This window comes from Oncorhynchus kisutch, linkage group LG23, assembly GCF_002021735.2.
Source record: "Oncorhynchus kisutch isolate 150728-3 linkage group LG23, Okis_V2, whole genome shotgun sequence".
In the NCBI taxonomy this organism is placed as follows: domain Eukaryota; kingdom Metazoa; phylum Chordata; class Actinopteri; order Salmoniformes; family Salmonidae; genus Oncorhynchus; species Oncorhynchus kisutch.
The window spans coordinates 39,901,119-39,915,048 of record NC_034196.2 but is presented as its reverse complement, the minus strand read 5'-3'; the positions used below and the strand labels follow the sequence as shown (position 1 = coordinate 39,915,048).

The 13,930-nt window shown below is 43.4% G+C and overlaps 1 protein-coding gene across 2 annotated transcripts in view; it reads right to left on the bottom strand.

Moving 5' to 3' along the window:
* map3k1 (mitogen-activated protein kinase kinase kinase 1, E3 ubiquitin protein ligase) overlaps nucleotides 1–7,125 on the bottom strand; it is a 49,664-nt gene extending 42,539 nt beyond the window's left edge. The window contains exon 1 of one of the 2 annotated variants that reach the window (XM_020458319.2): nucleotides 6,599–7,125. In XM_020458319.2, coding sequence (XP_020313908.1) covers nucleotides 6,599–7,092 — 494 coding nt within the window. In that variant the 5' untranslated portion in view covers nucleotides 7,093–7,125. The remainder of the gene's footprint in view (nucleotides 1–6,598) is intronic. The other variant, XM_020458318.2, reaches the window with a different exon arrangement.
* Nucleotides 7,126–13,930: the final 6,805 nt, after the last annotated feature.

Sequence of the window (13,930 nt, the reverse complement as noted above, 5' to 3'; positions counted from 1 at the left end):
TGGATGACCAGATCAAAGCACTCAGCAGTAGTCATGTGATTCGGTGGGAGGAGATCGGTGGCTCCCCTTGACTCCAACGGCTCCATACTATCCCCGAGAAGTAAAGTGCCTCATTTTACACTCAAACACTACTTGCCGACCCTGCATTGAACACTGGACAGTAAGCGAGTACAGAGAAGATCCTCTGGTCTGGTCCCCTCTCCCCTCAATGTCAAAGGAGCTGACGTTAACAACATATGATACATAAGAAACTGATCCATAGGACCACTCTCCACGACGTTTCATGACTTTGGAAGATCTAGAACTAGCGCCGGGACGACACCAGTATCACCATACACTCCTTAGTATTGTGGCAAGGAAACAAAACACGAAGCGGATGTAACTTCTTTAGGAAAACAGTCCTGACGTTGGAAACAAACATCATTGTGTTATCATTGTGTTGTCATCCAGAGTCACATGCATTTATTTTTCAAGCTATAACACACAATATTTTATATACCGCAGGTTTTTAAAAGACCAAAGAGCTGGATCTGCTTCGTGTTTTCATTTCGGACATGGATAACATATCGCAACACTGGTACCATCCCAGCCCTATCGAGAACTTTGGTTGATGAGCATTGACCTGACTTTCTGTATAGGTTAACAGTCTGAAGTGAACATTTGCAGCTCTTTCTAGAAATCACACCCATGCTGGTATCATTTTTCCGTATGACTTCACTGACACCCACAGTCTTTGAGATGACGTGAGGTCATACTCTTTGAAGGGCCATGGGGTTTGTTCTTCATAGGCTTTCCCTATTCACCCATGGAGTCATTGGGCATCCAGATGTTAACCAGCTACTAATCTGACTCCAAAACAGCTGCTCCCCCCAGCTGTTCAGTGACCATCCCAGTGTTGGAGCCACGATGACTCATTCTATCACGATGACAGGATAACAAGACGTTAATGACATGATGCCCCCCCCCAGGCTGAAAACGACTGAAGACAAACATGACTTAAACCCAAATATTTCTTGAAATCTTCAACATCGCCACCAGCTTGACAATTGAGTCAAGCTGTGTTTGAAACCTAAGCCCTGAACAGCATCAGCTAAATAAAATGTGAGATGAAATTACTTCAGGAAACTCTCAATTATGGATCCTAAGCAATGTGCAGAGGGGACTTTGTCTTTTTTTCCCCAGAAACGTCTACTTGGTGATTTTTGGAAGGGGTGTAGTCCAAAGGAAGTGTACTTCACAAATTACCTCTGGTCTGATGAGACTGCCGATAATAGCAAGGGGTTTGTGCAGTTAAGAATACAAGCTACCAGCCAAGGTTATGAGGAGTTTAAACGAGGTGTACAAACAACCACAGTACAAGATATAGGCTACTTTATAAACTGGGTTAGTCGATCCCTGAATGCTGACTGGATGACAGCCGTGGTATATTTAAGTCCTTACGCACGACGCAACGCAGAGTGCTTGGACACATGATGGTAGGGCATACACTTTTCCAGGGGAGGGCATATCTTATCCTGCATCAGACTGTCGGTCTACTGTAAACCACAACGTCAGAACTCCTGCCACATCCGCTGGAAATGCAAACAAATTAATTGCGACCCCGTGGGTAGGGAACACCCATTGGCCACATACCAGCTTCTTTTCCAACGGAAACTTCTGTCCTTCAGAAGCAAAAAGCACAATAGTCAGGTTCCACTACGATCAGCCTTTCAAGTGCCAACTGGTCAGTTGAGGTGAAGGCCCTGGTCAATTGTGTCCAGTTTCATTGTAAACATACCACAGAGCCAAGCAAGAGCTCCAATAACTTAAAAAATGGCCAAGCGGAGAAAATGTGGACGAAAAGCCAATGGAGGTGCAGCTTTTCTTGTTTGAGTGACCGGTTGAGGACGTGGTTGGGGGATGTTCTGGCCCGAGGCAGTGCAAGTGATAGCTTCTCTCTTCCATTAGACCTCAACCTCACAATGTAGACAGGATATGTAGGGCACCAACTGGATAAATAAATCAACATACACGGTGAAGCCATGAAACTTCTCCAAAAAAGGTTGGCCACATAATGTATCGTACCTACCATTACATCATCTCCCTCAAATACTAAACTTTGATTAGACCTCTATGAATTAAAGCTGCAATATGGAACTTTTTGGGGTGACCTGACCAAAACTCACATAGAAATGTGAGTTATAGATCATTCAGTCTCATTGAAAGCAAGTCTAAGAAGCGATAGATATGTTCTATGTGCACTATTTCTATGCTTCAGTTCTTAAGTTTTGCTTTTGCTTCTTGTACACCAGCTTCAAATAGCTGAAAACAATAGTTTTGGTTATGGAAAATATACTTCACAGTGGTTTAGATGGTACAATGATTCTCTACACTAAATATTGCTTGGTTTTGTCACAAACTGAAATTAAGTTAACTATTAGAATTTTTGCAACCAGGAAATGGCAGATCGATTTCTGCATAGTGCATCTTTAAATAAGGGACCTTGCAAGACATGAGACATTCAAGTGTGCCCAATCGAGTCTCCCCTGTAGTTAGTGTGAAGCATACAAATAGAGTTCAAAGAAACACCTGACCTTAATGTGTAACCGTCACTGTAGATAGCAAGGGAAGAAGCAATCCAGGCCTTTGAATTATTTAAATCCTAAGAAACTGTGTCAGCCAGAGGAGAAAGAGACGTTTGACTAAATTCTCTTTTGATCGCTCATCAGTAAGACAACTGTAGTTTACGAGTAGTCAACGAGGTTCTGACTTAACACACCTGCTTTTTTGAAACGTCGGCAACACCTGTCAGATGGCTCATCTTCTACCAGCAAGGGTTGTTCAGGGAGGACAACACAGCTACGAATAGCTCCACAAAACTCCACGACACTCTTTGATATTTCTGAGGCAACATGTCAGTGAGTGATTCAGTTTGCAGACGCAAACCGAGGAGTTTCGCTTTATCTGACTCAAAATCACGACGTAGATTCTACAATATATGAGTGCTGGGGTGGAGTACAACACACCAGCCGTCCTTGAAAGCACACAACATGTCCAGCTAGAGCATTTCAAAAGGATGTGGAAGCCTAAAGGCATTTGCCTGAGCATTAGCCTAATTATGTCTAATATTGAAACTACACTATATACACAAAAGTATGTGAACACCCCTTCAAATTAGTGGATTCAGCCACACCCGTTGTTGACAGTTGTATAAAATTCGAGCACACATCTATGCAATCTCCATAGACAAACATTAGCAGTAGAATGGCCTTACTGAAGAGCTCAGTGACTTTCAACGTGTCACCGTCATAGGATGGCACCTTTCCAGCAAGTCAGTTAGTCAAATGTCTGCCCTGCTAGAGCTACCTCGGTAAACTGTAAGCGCTGTTATTGTAAAGTGGAAGGGTCTAGGAGCAAGAACGGCTCAGCTGTGAAGTGGTAGGCCACTCAAGCTCACAGAACGGGACACCAAAATAAATTGTCTGTCCTCAGTTGCAACACTCACTACCGAGTTCCAAACTGCCTCTGGAAGCAACGTCAGCACAAGAACTGTTCGTCAGGAGGTTCATGAAATTGGTTTCCATTGCCGAGTTCGACAGACTAATCTGGGTTTGGCAGATGCCAAGAGAACACTACTTGCAGCAATGCATTGTGCCAAGTGTAATGTTTGGTGGAGGAGGAATATTGGTCTGGGGCTGTTTTTCCATTGTTCGGGCTAGGCCCCTTAGTTCCAGTGGAGGGAAATCTGAACGCTACCGCATACAATGACATTCTAGGCGATTCTGTGCTTCCAACTTTATGGCAACAGTTTGGGGAACTCCCTTTCCTGTTTCAGCATGACAATGCCCCTGTGCACAAAGCGAGGTTCATACAGAAATGGTTTGTCGAGATCGGTGTGGAAGAACTTGACTGTCCTGCACAGAGCCCATCGAACACCTTTGGGATGAATTGGAACGCTGACTGCGAGCCAGGCCTAATTGCACAACATCAGTGCCCAAACTCACTAATGCTCTTGTGGCTGAAAGGAAGCAAGTCCCCACAGCAATGTTCCAACATCTAGTGGAAAGCCTTCCCAGAGGAGTGGAGGCTGTTATAACAGCAATGGGGAACCAACTCCATATTAATGCCCATGATTTCGTAATGAGATGTTCAATGAACAGATGTCAACACACTTTTGGTCATGTAGTGCATATTTATGCAAACTCTGACAAACCCATGACTAAGATATTTCCCTCAACTTCTTCAGCTTTTAAGTGTAATAAAATATCTGATATGGGATTGTGTTTACTGCTATGCTTTCTGTAATGCAAGTTCCTGCAAGCTATTGACACAATGATGCCTCACTAAATAAAACATGCCAATTATGGGTTTGGCTTGTGATGTCTTGCTCTACTAAATGAAAAAAAAGGTATAATATATACTTAACATTCATTATTTTCTCTATATTTCATTGGCCCAAGGATCAGTAGAGAGAGGACTAAAGTTCAACTGGGAAACTATTGTGTGCAGAAAAGGGCTTGGGCCTCTGAGGTCCAACAGTGGAGTTGAGTTTGTTGGAATTTTACCTTTGTGCGGTGAGGGGATACTGATGGTTTGCCTTAGCCCATTATCCTGGACAAGAAACACCACAATGGGATCCAGCTCTCTTTCCATCCATTTCTTTAGCTTTCAACGTCCTATTCATCTTTCATTATCTGTACCGTTCCAAAAGCCAATGTCTCATGTTGCAACAAATTCTCATCTCACAATCTTTCCTTTCTAAAAAGCTGTCATTCATCCCGTGCTGATCTTTACGTTATATGGCTGTGCTGAGAAAGGAAGCCCAAGTCTGATATATTTTTTTCACTAATAGGTCTTTTGACCAATCAGTTCAGCTCTGAAAAAGAGCTGACGTGAAAAGATCTGAAAATATCAGAATTTGGCTGCCTGTTAATACGCCTATGTCACTCATTAACCCTTAAGAGTCTATTGACGCACCCGTGCAGAAATCTATTTAACATAATACAAAAATCTCCATCAAAATCTGCTAGTTTTAACAGTGCTGTTTGTCAGACCAGGGGACATCATGAAAAATGTCTAACATCTGAATGGTTTGGCCTACTAACTATGACCACCACGATGGTGTCCTCCATTCTGCTCTACAACCCCCACAAACCCCACAGGACTTGTCTGAAGTTGGTACCGCCAACGTGTGATCTTCTGTCTGTAGTGTCCAAACTAATATGACTCCACTATGGAAAGGGAAGACTCTCACAAACACGATGGTGGTAAAATGAGTGTCCAAAAAACTTAAATATTTGCTGAGCTTTCTTATATCTCCTAGACATAGGACAGACACTTCAAATCCTTATGAGTGTCTGTTTTGCCATTTATGAATGTGTTATTCAATTCGTTTCTATGGGCTATAGCAATAAAAAGGCCAAATTCAATATTTTATCAAAAGCATTTTAAATATTTTGTTTGATACTTACAGGGGTCCTAAAATTATAAATCAAATAGCCAAATGATCCATGGTATGACCATCTTAAAACAATTCCATGTTAGTTTAGGAGAATACCAACCCCACCATGAACCAGGTAGCCTAGCGGTTAGAAGGTTGGTGGATCGAATCCCTGAGCTGACAAGGTAAAAATCTGTCGTTCTGCCCCTGAACAAGGCAGTTAACCCACTGTTTCCCGGTAGACCGTCATTGTAAATAAGAATTTGTTCTTAACTGACTTGCCTAGTTAAATAAAGGTTAAATAAAAATAATGGACACTAAGATGTTGATTGTTAAATACTACTCACAAAAGGAAATGTATAGAAGTTGGCTGATTTTTAATAGCAACCATCACAGAACTGTGTGTGATCACAGTACACAGGACAAATTCATTTGAATTGTAGAACATTGCACAACAAAGGATGTTCTATAAATGGAACAACAGCAGAACGGGATACCTGCTGAAAGCACTTGACCTACTGTAAAGGTTGTCACACAGAAATTCTTTCACAATTAACTTTTTAATAATAAACACTTCCGTTAAAATATAAGCTGTGTTTTTCTGTGTGTACCGTGTTGACATTGAAATTTCTTACTCTCAGAAAACCTATTGGTAGTGCAACCTAGTGCTGCTGACCGTGGCACATCTGTAAATAGACACTTTAGCCTCTACTTCCAAAATACACATAGCCTACACAAATGGTCCTTCTACATGAGAGCTTGTAAGTAAGCATTTCACCCGTAAGGTCTACTACACCTGTAGTATTCGGAGCATGTGACAATTACAATTTGATACAAGTTGGACAATTACAGACCTTGAATTCTCTTGTCTTTGATATTTTGACATATGCTTTTGAAAAATCCTACATAAAAGACCCAGAACCATTATTAATTAATTATTTATAAACCAATAAAAACGTTTTATTGTCATAAAAACAATGCTTACAGTAAACACGCACTTGCATTTCATAAATCGCTATTGCAAGTTTCAAAAACTGATGGAAACGTGCGCCAAGATGAGGAAATCTCACAAATTAATATAGAACTCTGCAACTGACAGAATCCAACCAACAAGATAAAAAGTATAACGATTCTCAAACAATCCATGCAGTGAGAGTCAATCTTGTATGTAAAGCTTACCTATTTTGTGTAGTATTAACTTCTATTGAAGTTACGGTTGCACCATTATCCGGACTGAGATGGTCGCTGCTGTTTTTGAAAGAAGTTTTCAACAATTCCTGAGCGGCTGTAGACAAACTATTAGTCGTTTTATCCGAGAGAGGGTGATCAGTTAGTGAGTTGCTCTGCTTAATGTGGGGTGTTTTCTGTAATAAAGTAGCCTGGACCGCACCAGGCGAGGAAATGGACAAGAAGTGAAGCTGCGCGGATATCGGAGCCGTCCCAGTCTCAGGAGATAGGAGCAGCGACTCAGGTTTATCCAGATCCACACTTCGGACTTTGCGTAGATCTTTACGTCTCCATTGTGAGTTTTCCCCTGTACTACTCTTCGCCTTACCGTGACTGCTTGGAAGACTAGGGGTGCTTGAATTTCCTTGAAGACAGCTTTCAACGTTTGTGCTGTTATTCGACTCGTATATTCCCGACGACGAGGTCCGGCTCCCCGCCGTCGCCATTTTCAGTCCCGGAGTTTATCACTTATTAGGTTCTATGAAGAGGGAGTGGAGGGCATTGGGGGATGGTCGGGAGGGAGGAGCGAGAGAACCGTGGTGTTTACATTCGACCGTAAAAGGCGCTTCAGTTGGCGTATTTTACGCAACTTTACGCAAATTGCAAATCTCTCAAAATAAGATTGACAATAAATTATACGTGACTCCTGTTACAGGCAGCATGTGATACCACCTCAAAACGCTTCAAATGATGAATCAGAATAAAGTTATTAATTTTATTTTAGATGTATTTAAAAAACTGCAGAGAAAGTTAAACCATACATAACTACAAACCATTGGTAGCGGAAAACACACCCAGGGAACACCCAGGTTAAAATACATGAAACACAACACAAAACTGACACAAGAATGCTGCATTTACACAGTCAACTCAATTCTGAGCGTTTTTGCACTAATTGGTCTTTTGACTAATCAGATCTGCTCTTTTGCCAAAAATTAGGCAAAATATCAGAATTGTGCTGCCTGTTTAAACAACACAGCTCTATTTAAAATGAGCTATTTGGCGCAGTAACAACACATGTCTATTGGACACCAATAATCTCAACCAATAGAAAACAAGAAACACTTAATGAACACGTGCTTGTAAAGGTTGTAAACGGATGGGAAATTAGGCCTACTAACTGGAAGTTTCATAAATGACTGAGTAAAACAAACATAGGTCTACATTGAATACATAAATACTTTGAATAAATATGGATAGGATTCTTATTGTTGTTATATGGTAAGGCCTACATAAATTAACAAAAGAACTTATAACTAGTAAAATAATTACTTATCTTTTGAATACATTAGTATTCTGTTCTGATATTTACTTATCAGTATAAACTGCAGAGATTGTCCCAAAGCACTAGGGACGTCTCTGGCCATGACCAACCAGTTCAGTGTGTTCCTCTTTTTCTAGGGCAACCGTTGGTCTGGGCAGAGTGTCAGCTTTGTGAACCTGCAAATTGCATGTCCCCCTGAATCTATCTTTTGTTATTCAAGTTATATAATGGCACAATTGAGTTTAAGATCCTAACAGCAAATAGCTATTGGGCTTGAAGGCTTCAACACAGACCAACATCATGTGAAGTACATTCTTATTTGGAAATACAGTATTTTTCCCTACACTGTATTCATGTCATGTACATTGTTGAAAATATCAGCCCTCAAATGAAATCATTGATATGGTTTTCCTCTTGATATAAAGGGATTGTTCTTCTTGATTCAGAGCACATTACATGTAGGTTACACCAAATGATTTTATGTATGAATAGTATGTGCTATTATGACCTGTAGTGCATGGTATTCAGGGATTGGTGTCAAATACATCACATAGATGAGTACTCCTTATTCAGTGTTCTGTTGTATAAAATTCGGTATCAAATTCCCCCCCAAAACATTATCTCCACAAACATGAAAGTCAATGCCGAGCTATCTTGATATAACAATCAGAAACTCTTGAATATGGACCATTTCAGACTGTGATTTTGAGCGTGCAAACTCAGCAAAAAAAAGTTTGTTTTCCCAGAAACCGGTAGTTGGGCAAGCAGGTTATTTTCTTTCTAAAAAAACTGAGAGCAGAGTGGATCTTTGAGCCCTGGGGAGAAAACAATTTCCTGTCAATGTGGATTCAATCCATCACCAAGCGCTATTCATAGCCACTCAGACTTCCTGTAGCTTCTACACGTCCTGCTCACGTGGGCCTGAACACATGAAACATGCCCACACACCTCCTCACGCATGGTCATTTATATCAGGGTTGCTTTGGTCATTGAGGCTTACAAAGGTGTAATCGTTTGATCATTGACAGGGTAGAATCAAATTAAACGTTATTTGTCACATGCTTTGTAAACAACAGGTGTTGACTAACAATGAAATGCTTACTTACGGGTCCTTTTCCAGCAATGCAGAGTTAAAGAGAAAACATATAAAATATAAATAGTCACATGAGGAATAAATACACAATAAATCATGAATAACAATAACGAGTAAAAGTAACATGGCTATATACAGGGAGTACCGGTACTGTGTCAATGTGCAGGGGTACGAGGTCATTGAGGTAGCTATGTACATGTAGGTAGGGGTAAAGTGACTAGGTAACAGGATAGACAATAGACTGAGCTGTGGCAGCAGTGTATGTGGTGAGTGTGAAAGTGTGTGTGTGTGTGTGTGTGTGTGTGTGTGTGTGTGTGTGTGTGTGTGTGTGTGTGTGTGTGTGTGTGTGTGTGTGTGTGTGTGTGTGTGTGTGTGTGAGCATGTTATGTGTGTGGGTACCAGTCTATGTGTAAGCGGTAGCAGTCTTATGGCTTGGGGTGTATCTTTTCAGGGTCCTGTTGGTTCCAGACCTGGTGCACTGGTACCGCTTGCTGTGCGGTAGCAGAGAGAACAGTCTAGGCATTGTCATGCCTTTTTCACAACTGTGTGGACCATGTTAATACCTTAGAATGAATGATGTGAGTGCTACGGCCGATATTAATTTAGGCAGGTTACCTTGATGCATTTGTGTTCATTTACCTTTATTTTAATTTATTCAACAGGTGCTTCAACTTCTTAAGAACTTTATACACTGAACATACTAAATAAACATTAAAATTTAACTTATATGTTTATGAGAAACATAATAATGAATTTCGTAATATCGATGTTTAGGTCACTGTAATGATATCTGCCACTGTGGCTCTGCAGTCTTCAGTCCGGGTGTCTTCAGCTGACACCTTGCCAGGGGTCAATAGGACTCCTGCTCCTCCCCTGGGAGTCTTAAAAGCCTTCACCATTGAGGTACTACTGTTGCCTGTTCCTAGGCAGAGGGGGAAGCCGTCACCGGATCCACCACCGCATCTTGTTGGCTCCCCTAATCCAGTGCTGCTTCACAGCCTGCACTGGCTTCCACAGTATCATTCGCCTTGATCTGGTGACCTCAAGCACCTTTTGTGACGGGGCGGCCAGGTAAACCAAAAGACAGGCCTTCTGTTCTACATTTCTTCCTATCTGGATGACCACATGCATTCACATCATTCCTCTCAGTGACTGTCTACCCTTGCTGCCCTTTGTTGTTTATTTCAAAGCACGCTCGCTATGCGGTCAGAAACGTGCTTTCCCCATCCTGATGAGCACTTCCTGTCACGGCCACTGCTGGAAGAAGACCAAGGTGCAGCGTGGTGAGCGTACATTTTCCTTTTTACTTCAAAATGTCGTCAACAAAACAACAAAAAACAACAGTGAAGCTTACAGGGCATTAGTGCAACAAACAAAGTTAACTACCCACAACGAAAGGAGGGAAAAAGGGCTACCTAAGTATGGTTCCCAATCAGAGACAATGATAGACAGCTGTCCCTGATTGAGAACCATACCCAGCCAAAACATAGAAACACAAAATCATAGAAAACAAAACATAGAATGCCCACCCCATATCACACCCTTACCAAACCAAATAGAGACAAAGGCTCTCTAAGGTCAGGGAGTGACAGTAACCCCCCCCCCCCCCAAAGGTGCGGACTCCGGCTGCAAAACCTGAACCTATAGGGGAGGGTCTGGGTGGGCATCTATCCACGGTGGCGGCTCAGGTGCGGGACGCAGACCCCGCTCCACCACTGGCTCACCCCACTTTGGTGGCACCTCTGGTGCGGGGACCCTCGTTGTGGGCCCCGGACTGGGCACCCTCGCTGCGGGCCCCAGACTGTGCACCCTCGCTGGAGGCTCCGGACTGGAGGCCGTCGCTGGAGGCTCCAGACTGGAGGCCGTCGTTGGAGGCTTTGGGCCATGACTCCTCACTGGAGGCTTCGTGCCCTGGATCATCACTGGAGGCTTCTTGCCATGGATCATCACTGGAGGCTTCTTGCCATGGATCATCACTGGAGGCTTCTTGCCATGGATCATCACTGGAGGCTTTGTGCCATGGATCATCACTGGAGGCTTCTTGCCATGGATCAGCACTGGAGGCTTCGTGCCAAGGATCATCACTGGAGTCTTCGTGCCATGAATCATCACTGGAGGCTTCGTGCCATGGATCATCACTGGAGGCTTCTTGCCATGGATCATCACTGGAGGCTTCTACCTGGGTGCAGGCACAGGACTCACCGGGCTGGAGAGACACACAGGAGGACTGGTGTGTGGGGCGGGCATCAGATACACTGGGCCGTGAAGGCTCACTGGCAGTCTCGAGCGCAGAGCTGGCACAACCTGTTCTGGCTGGATGCCCACTTCCACCCGGCAAATGCGGGACGTTGGCACAGAGCACACCGGCCTGTGAATGCTCACTCGAGACTCGTGCCTGCTTCGCTGACTTGCCTCCTCATATCGCCGCCGCTCCGCCTTAGCTGCCCGCATCTCCTCCCTCGGACGGCGATACTCCCCGGCCTGCGTCCAGGGTCCCTTTCCGTCCAGTATCTCCTCCCATGTCCAGGAGTCCTCTTTACCACGCTGCTTGGTCCTTTGGTGGTGGGTAGTTCTGTCACGGCCGTTGCTGAAAGAAGACCAAGGTGCAGCGTGGTGAGCGTACATTTTCCTTTTTATTTCAAAATGTCGGCAACAAAACAACAAACAAAAAAACAACCGTGACGCTTACAGGGTATTAGTGCCACAAACAAAGTTAACTACCCACAACGAAAGGAGCGAAAAAGGGCTACCTAAGTATGGTTCCCAATCAGAGACAACTGGGATTCTCTGCCTCTAACCCTATTACAGGGGCTGAGTCACTGGCTTACTAGGGCTCTTTCATACCGTCCCTAGGAGGGGTGCGTCACTTGAGTGGGTTGAGTCACTGATGTGATCTTCCTGTCTGGGTTGGCGCCCCCCCCTTGGATTGTGCCGTGGCGGAGATCTTTGTGGGCTATACTCGGCATTGTCTCAGGATGGTAAGTTGGTGGTTGAAGATATCCCTCTAGTGGTGTGGAGGCTGTGCTTTGGCAAAGTGGGTGGGGTTATATCCTTCCTGTTTGGCCCTGTCACATCATCGGATGGGGCCACAGTGTCTCCTGACCCCTCCTGTCTCAGCCTCCAGTATTTATGCTGCAGTAGTTTATGTGTCGGGGGGCTCGGGTCAGTTTGTTATATCTGGAGTACTTCTCCTGTCCTATCTGGTGTCCTGTGGATTTAGATTGCCCAGCCCAAATAACACCCTGACCAAACAAAATAGATACATAAAAAGGCTCTCTAAGGTCAGGGCGTGACACTTCCACAGTTTTCCCTCCTGCTAAACTTTTCCTCCTGGGGACTGAATCCCTGTATGTCTCATGTTTAATTGTGCGTGCATCTAAACGTAAGTGCTTTGAGATCTCTGTCATGTTAAGTGGAGCTAAGTTTTGTGGTTTATTTTATAGCTTGTTAGCTAGCTCGCGCTCCGACTAGCGTTAGCAGTACCGTTAGCATTTTGCATTGGAATGCATGAGCATTTTAGACTGTTAGCGATTAACATTATCTAAGCATTGCTCATTTATGGTGCTAGGCTGTTTTCTATTCTATTTATATATATATCACTCATGCTCATTGTAATTATATTATGTATATATTTTAACATTGTAATGTTTATTTGAGCACATTTGCCTGAGTTTCAGGTTTAGAAGTCCAGTAGGCTGTTCAGTCTATTGCCATGTGTCACGCCCTGATCTGTTTCGCCTGTCCTTGTGCTTGTCTCCACCCCCCTCCAGCTGTCACCCATTATCTCCATTATCCCCTGAGTACTTATACCTGTGTTCTCTGTTTGTCTGCTGCCAATTGGTTTTGTTTTGTCAAGCCTACCAGCTCTTTTCCCTCTGTTCCTGTCTATTGCTTCTTCCTGTTTTTCTCAGTTCTGACCTTTTCTGCCCGCCCTGACCCTGAGCCTGCCTGACGTCCTGTACCTTTGCCCCACTACTCTGGATTACCAACCTCTGTCTGACCTGAGTCTGCCTGTCGTCTTGTACCTTTGCTCCACTACTCTGGATTATCGACCCCTGCCTGCCTTGACCTGTCATTTGCCTGCCCCTGTTGCTGTAATATGCATTGTTACTTCAAAACAGTCTGCTTTTGGGTCTTACCTGAAACATGATACCATGTGACTAGGCCTTTTACATACCTGCTGTAGTATATAGCCCTTGCTGTTATATACTTACCTGTGCTAGTTTATACAGCCATGTCATTCATAATATAGCAGTGCTATAGTTTTCTTTCTCTTCTTTCCTTTCAGAACCATAGTTAATGTCAGTTCTCACTGGGCATGACTCTCAGTTATCTGAACCGTGAGTGGTCAGATGTGTGTGTGATGTGTGAATGTGGACATCTTCTTCCATTAAACTCCCCCTAATCTGGACAACCGCCTCATCCTTCTTCTGAGCAGACATTCTGTAGTGGTTGCTACTAGGCTTTAGCCAGCACCTAAGGTTTCTTATTACATTCATGGTCCTTCTATTCTCTACAACCCTAACCCTATTTTTCACCAGCACCTAATTAAGGATGTGCGTATGACCGCTAACTTTTCTATAGATGGAATTTTGATGTTTACCATTATATTGTCAGATGCGATTTGAAAAATAACTGTAAAACTGTACCCTCAGACAATTACTAACAACAACCCTCAAATGACAAAGGCTTTTCTAGTCTGAAGTACAAACTCAAGAAAAAGTATCGTAAGGTTACGCTCATTTTAGAGCCATATCGGATCCATATGGATCCTAATTTACCCTTAAACTGCTTTTGAGAAACCGGGCCCTGGACATTTGTAAAACCTGTGAAATGCCTCACAATTACCTTTCTCACTACGGTTGTGTATGGTATTAATACCAGGCCCTGGAATGTAACAACTCACTCAACACACAGCATAAAGCAG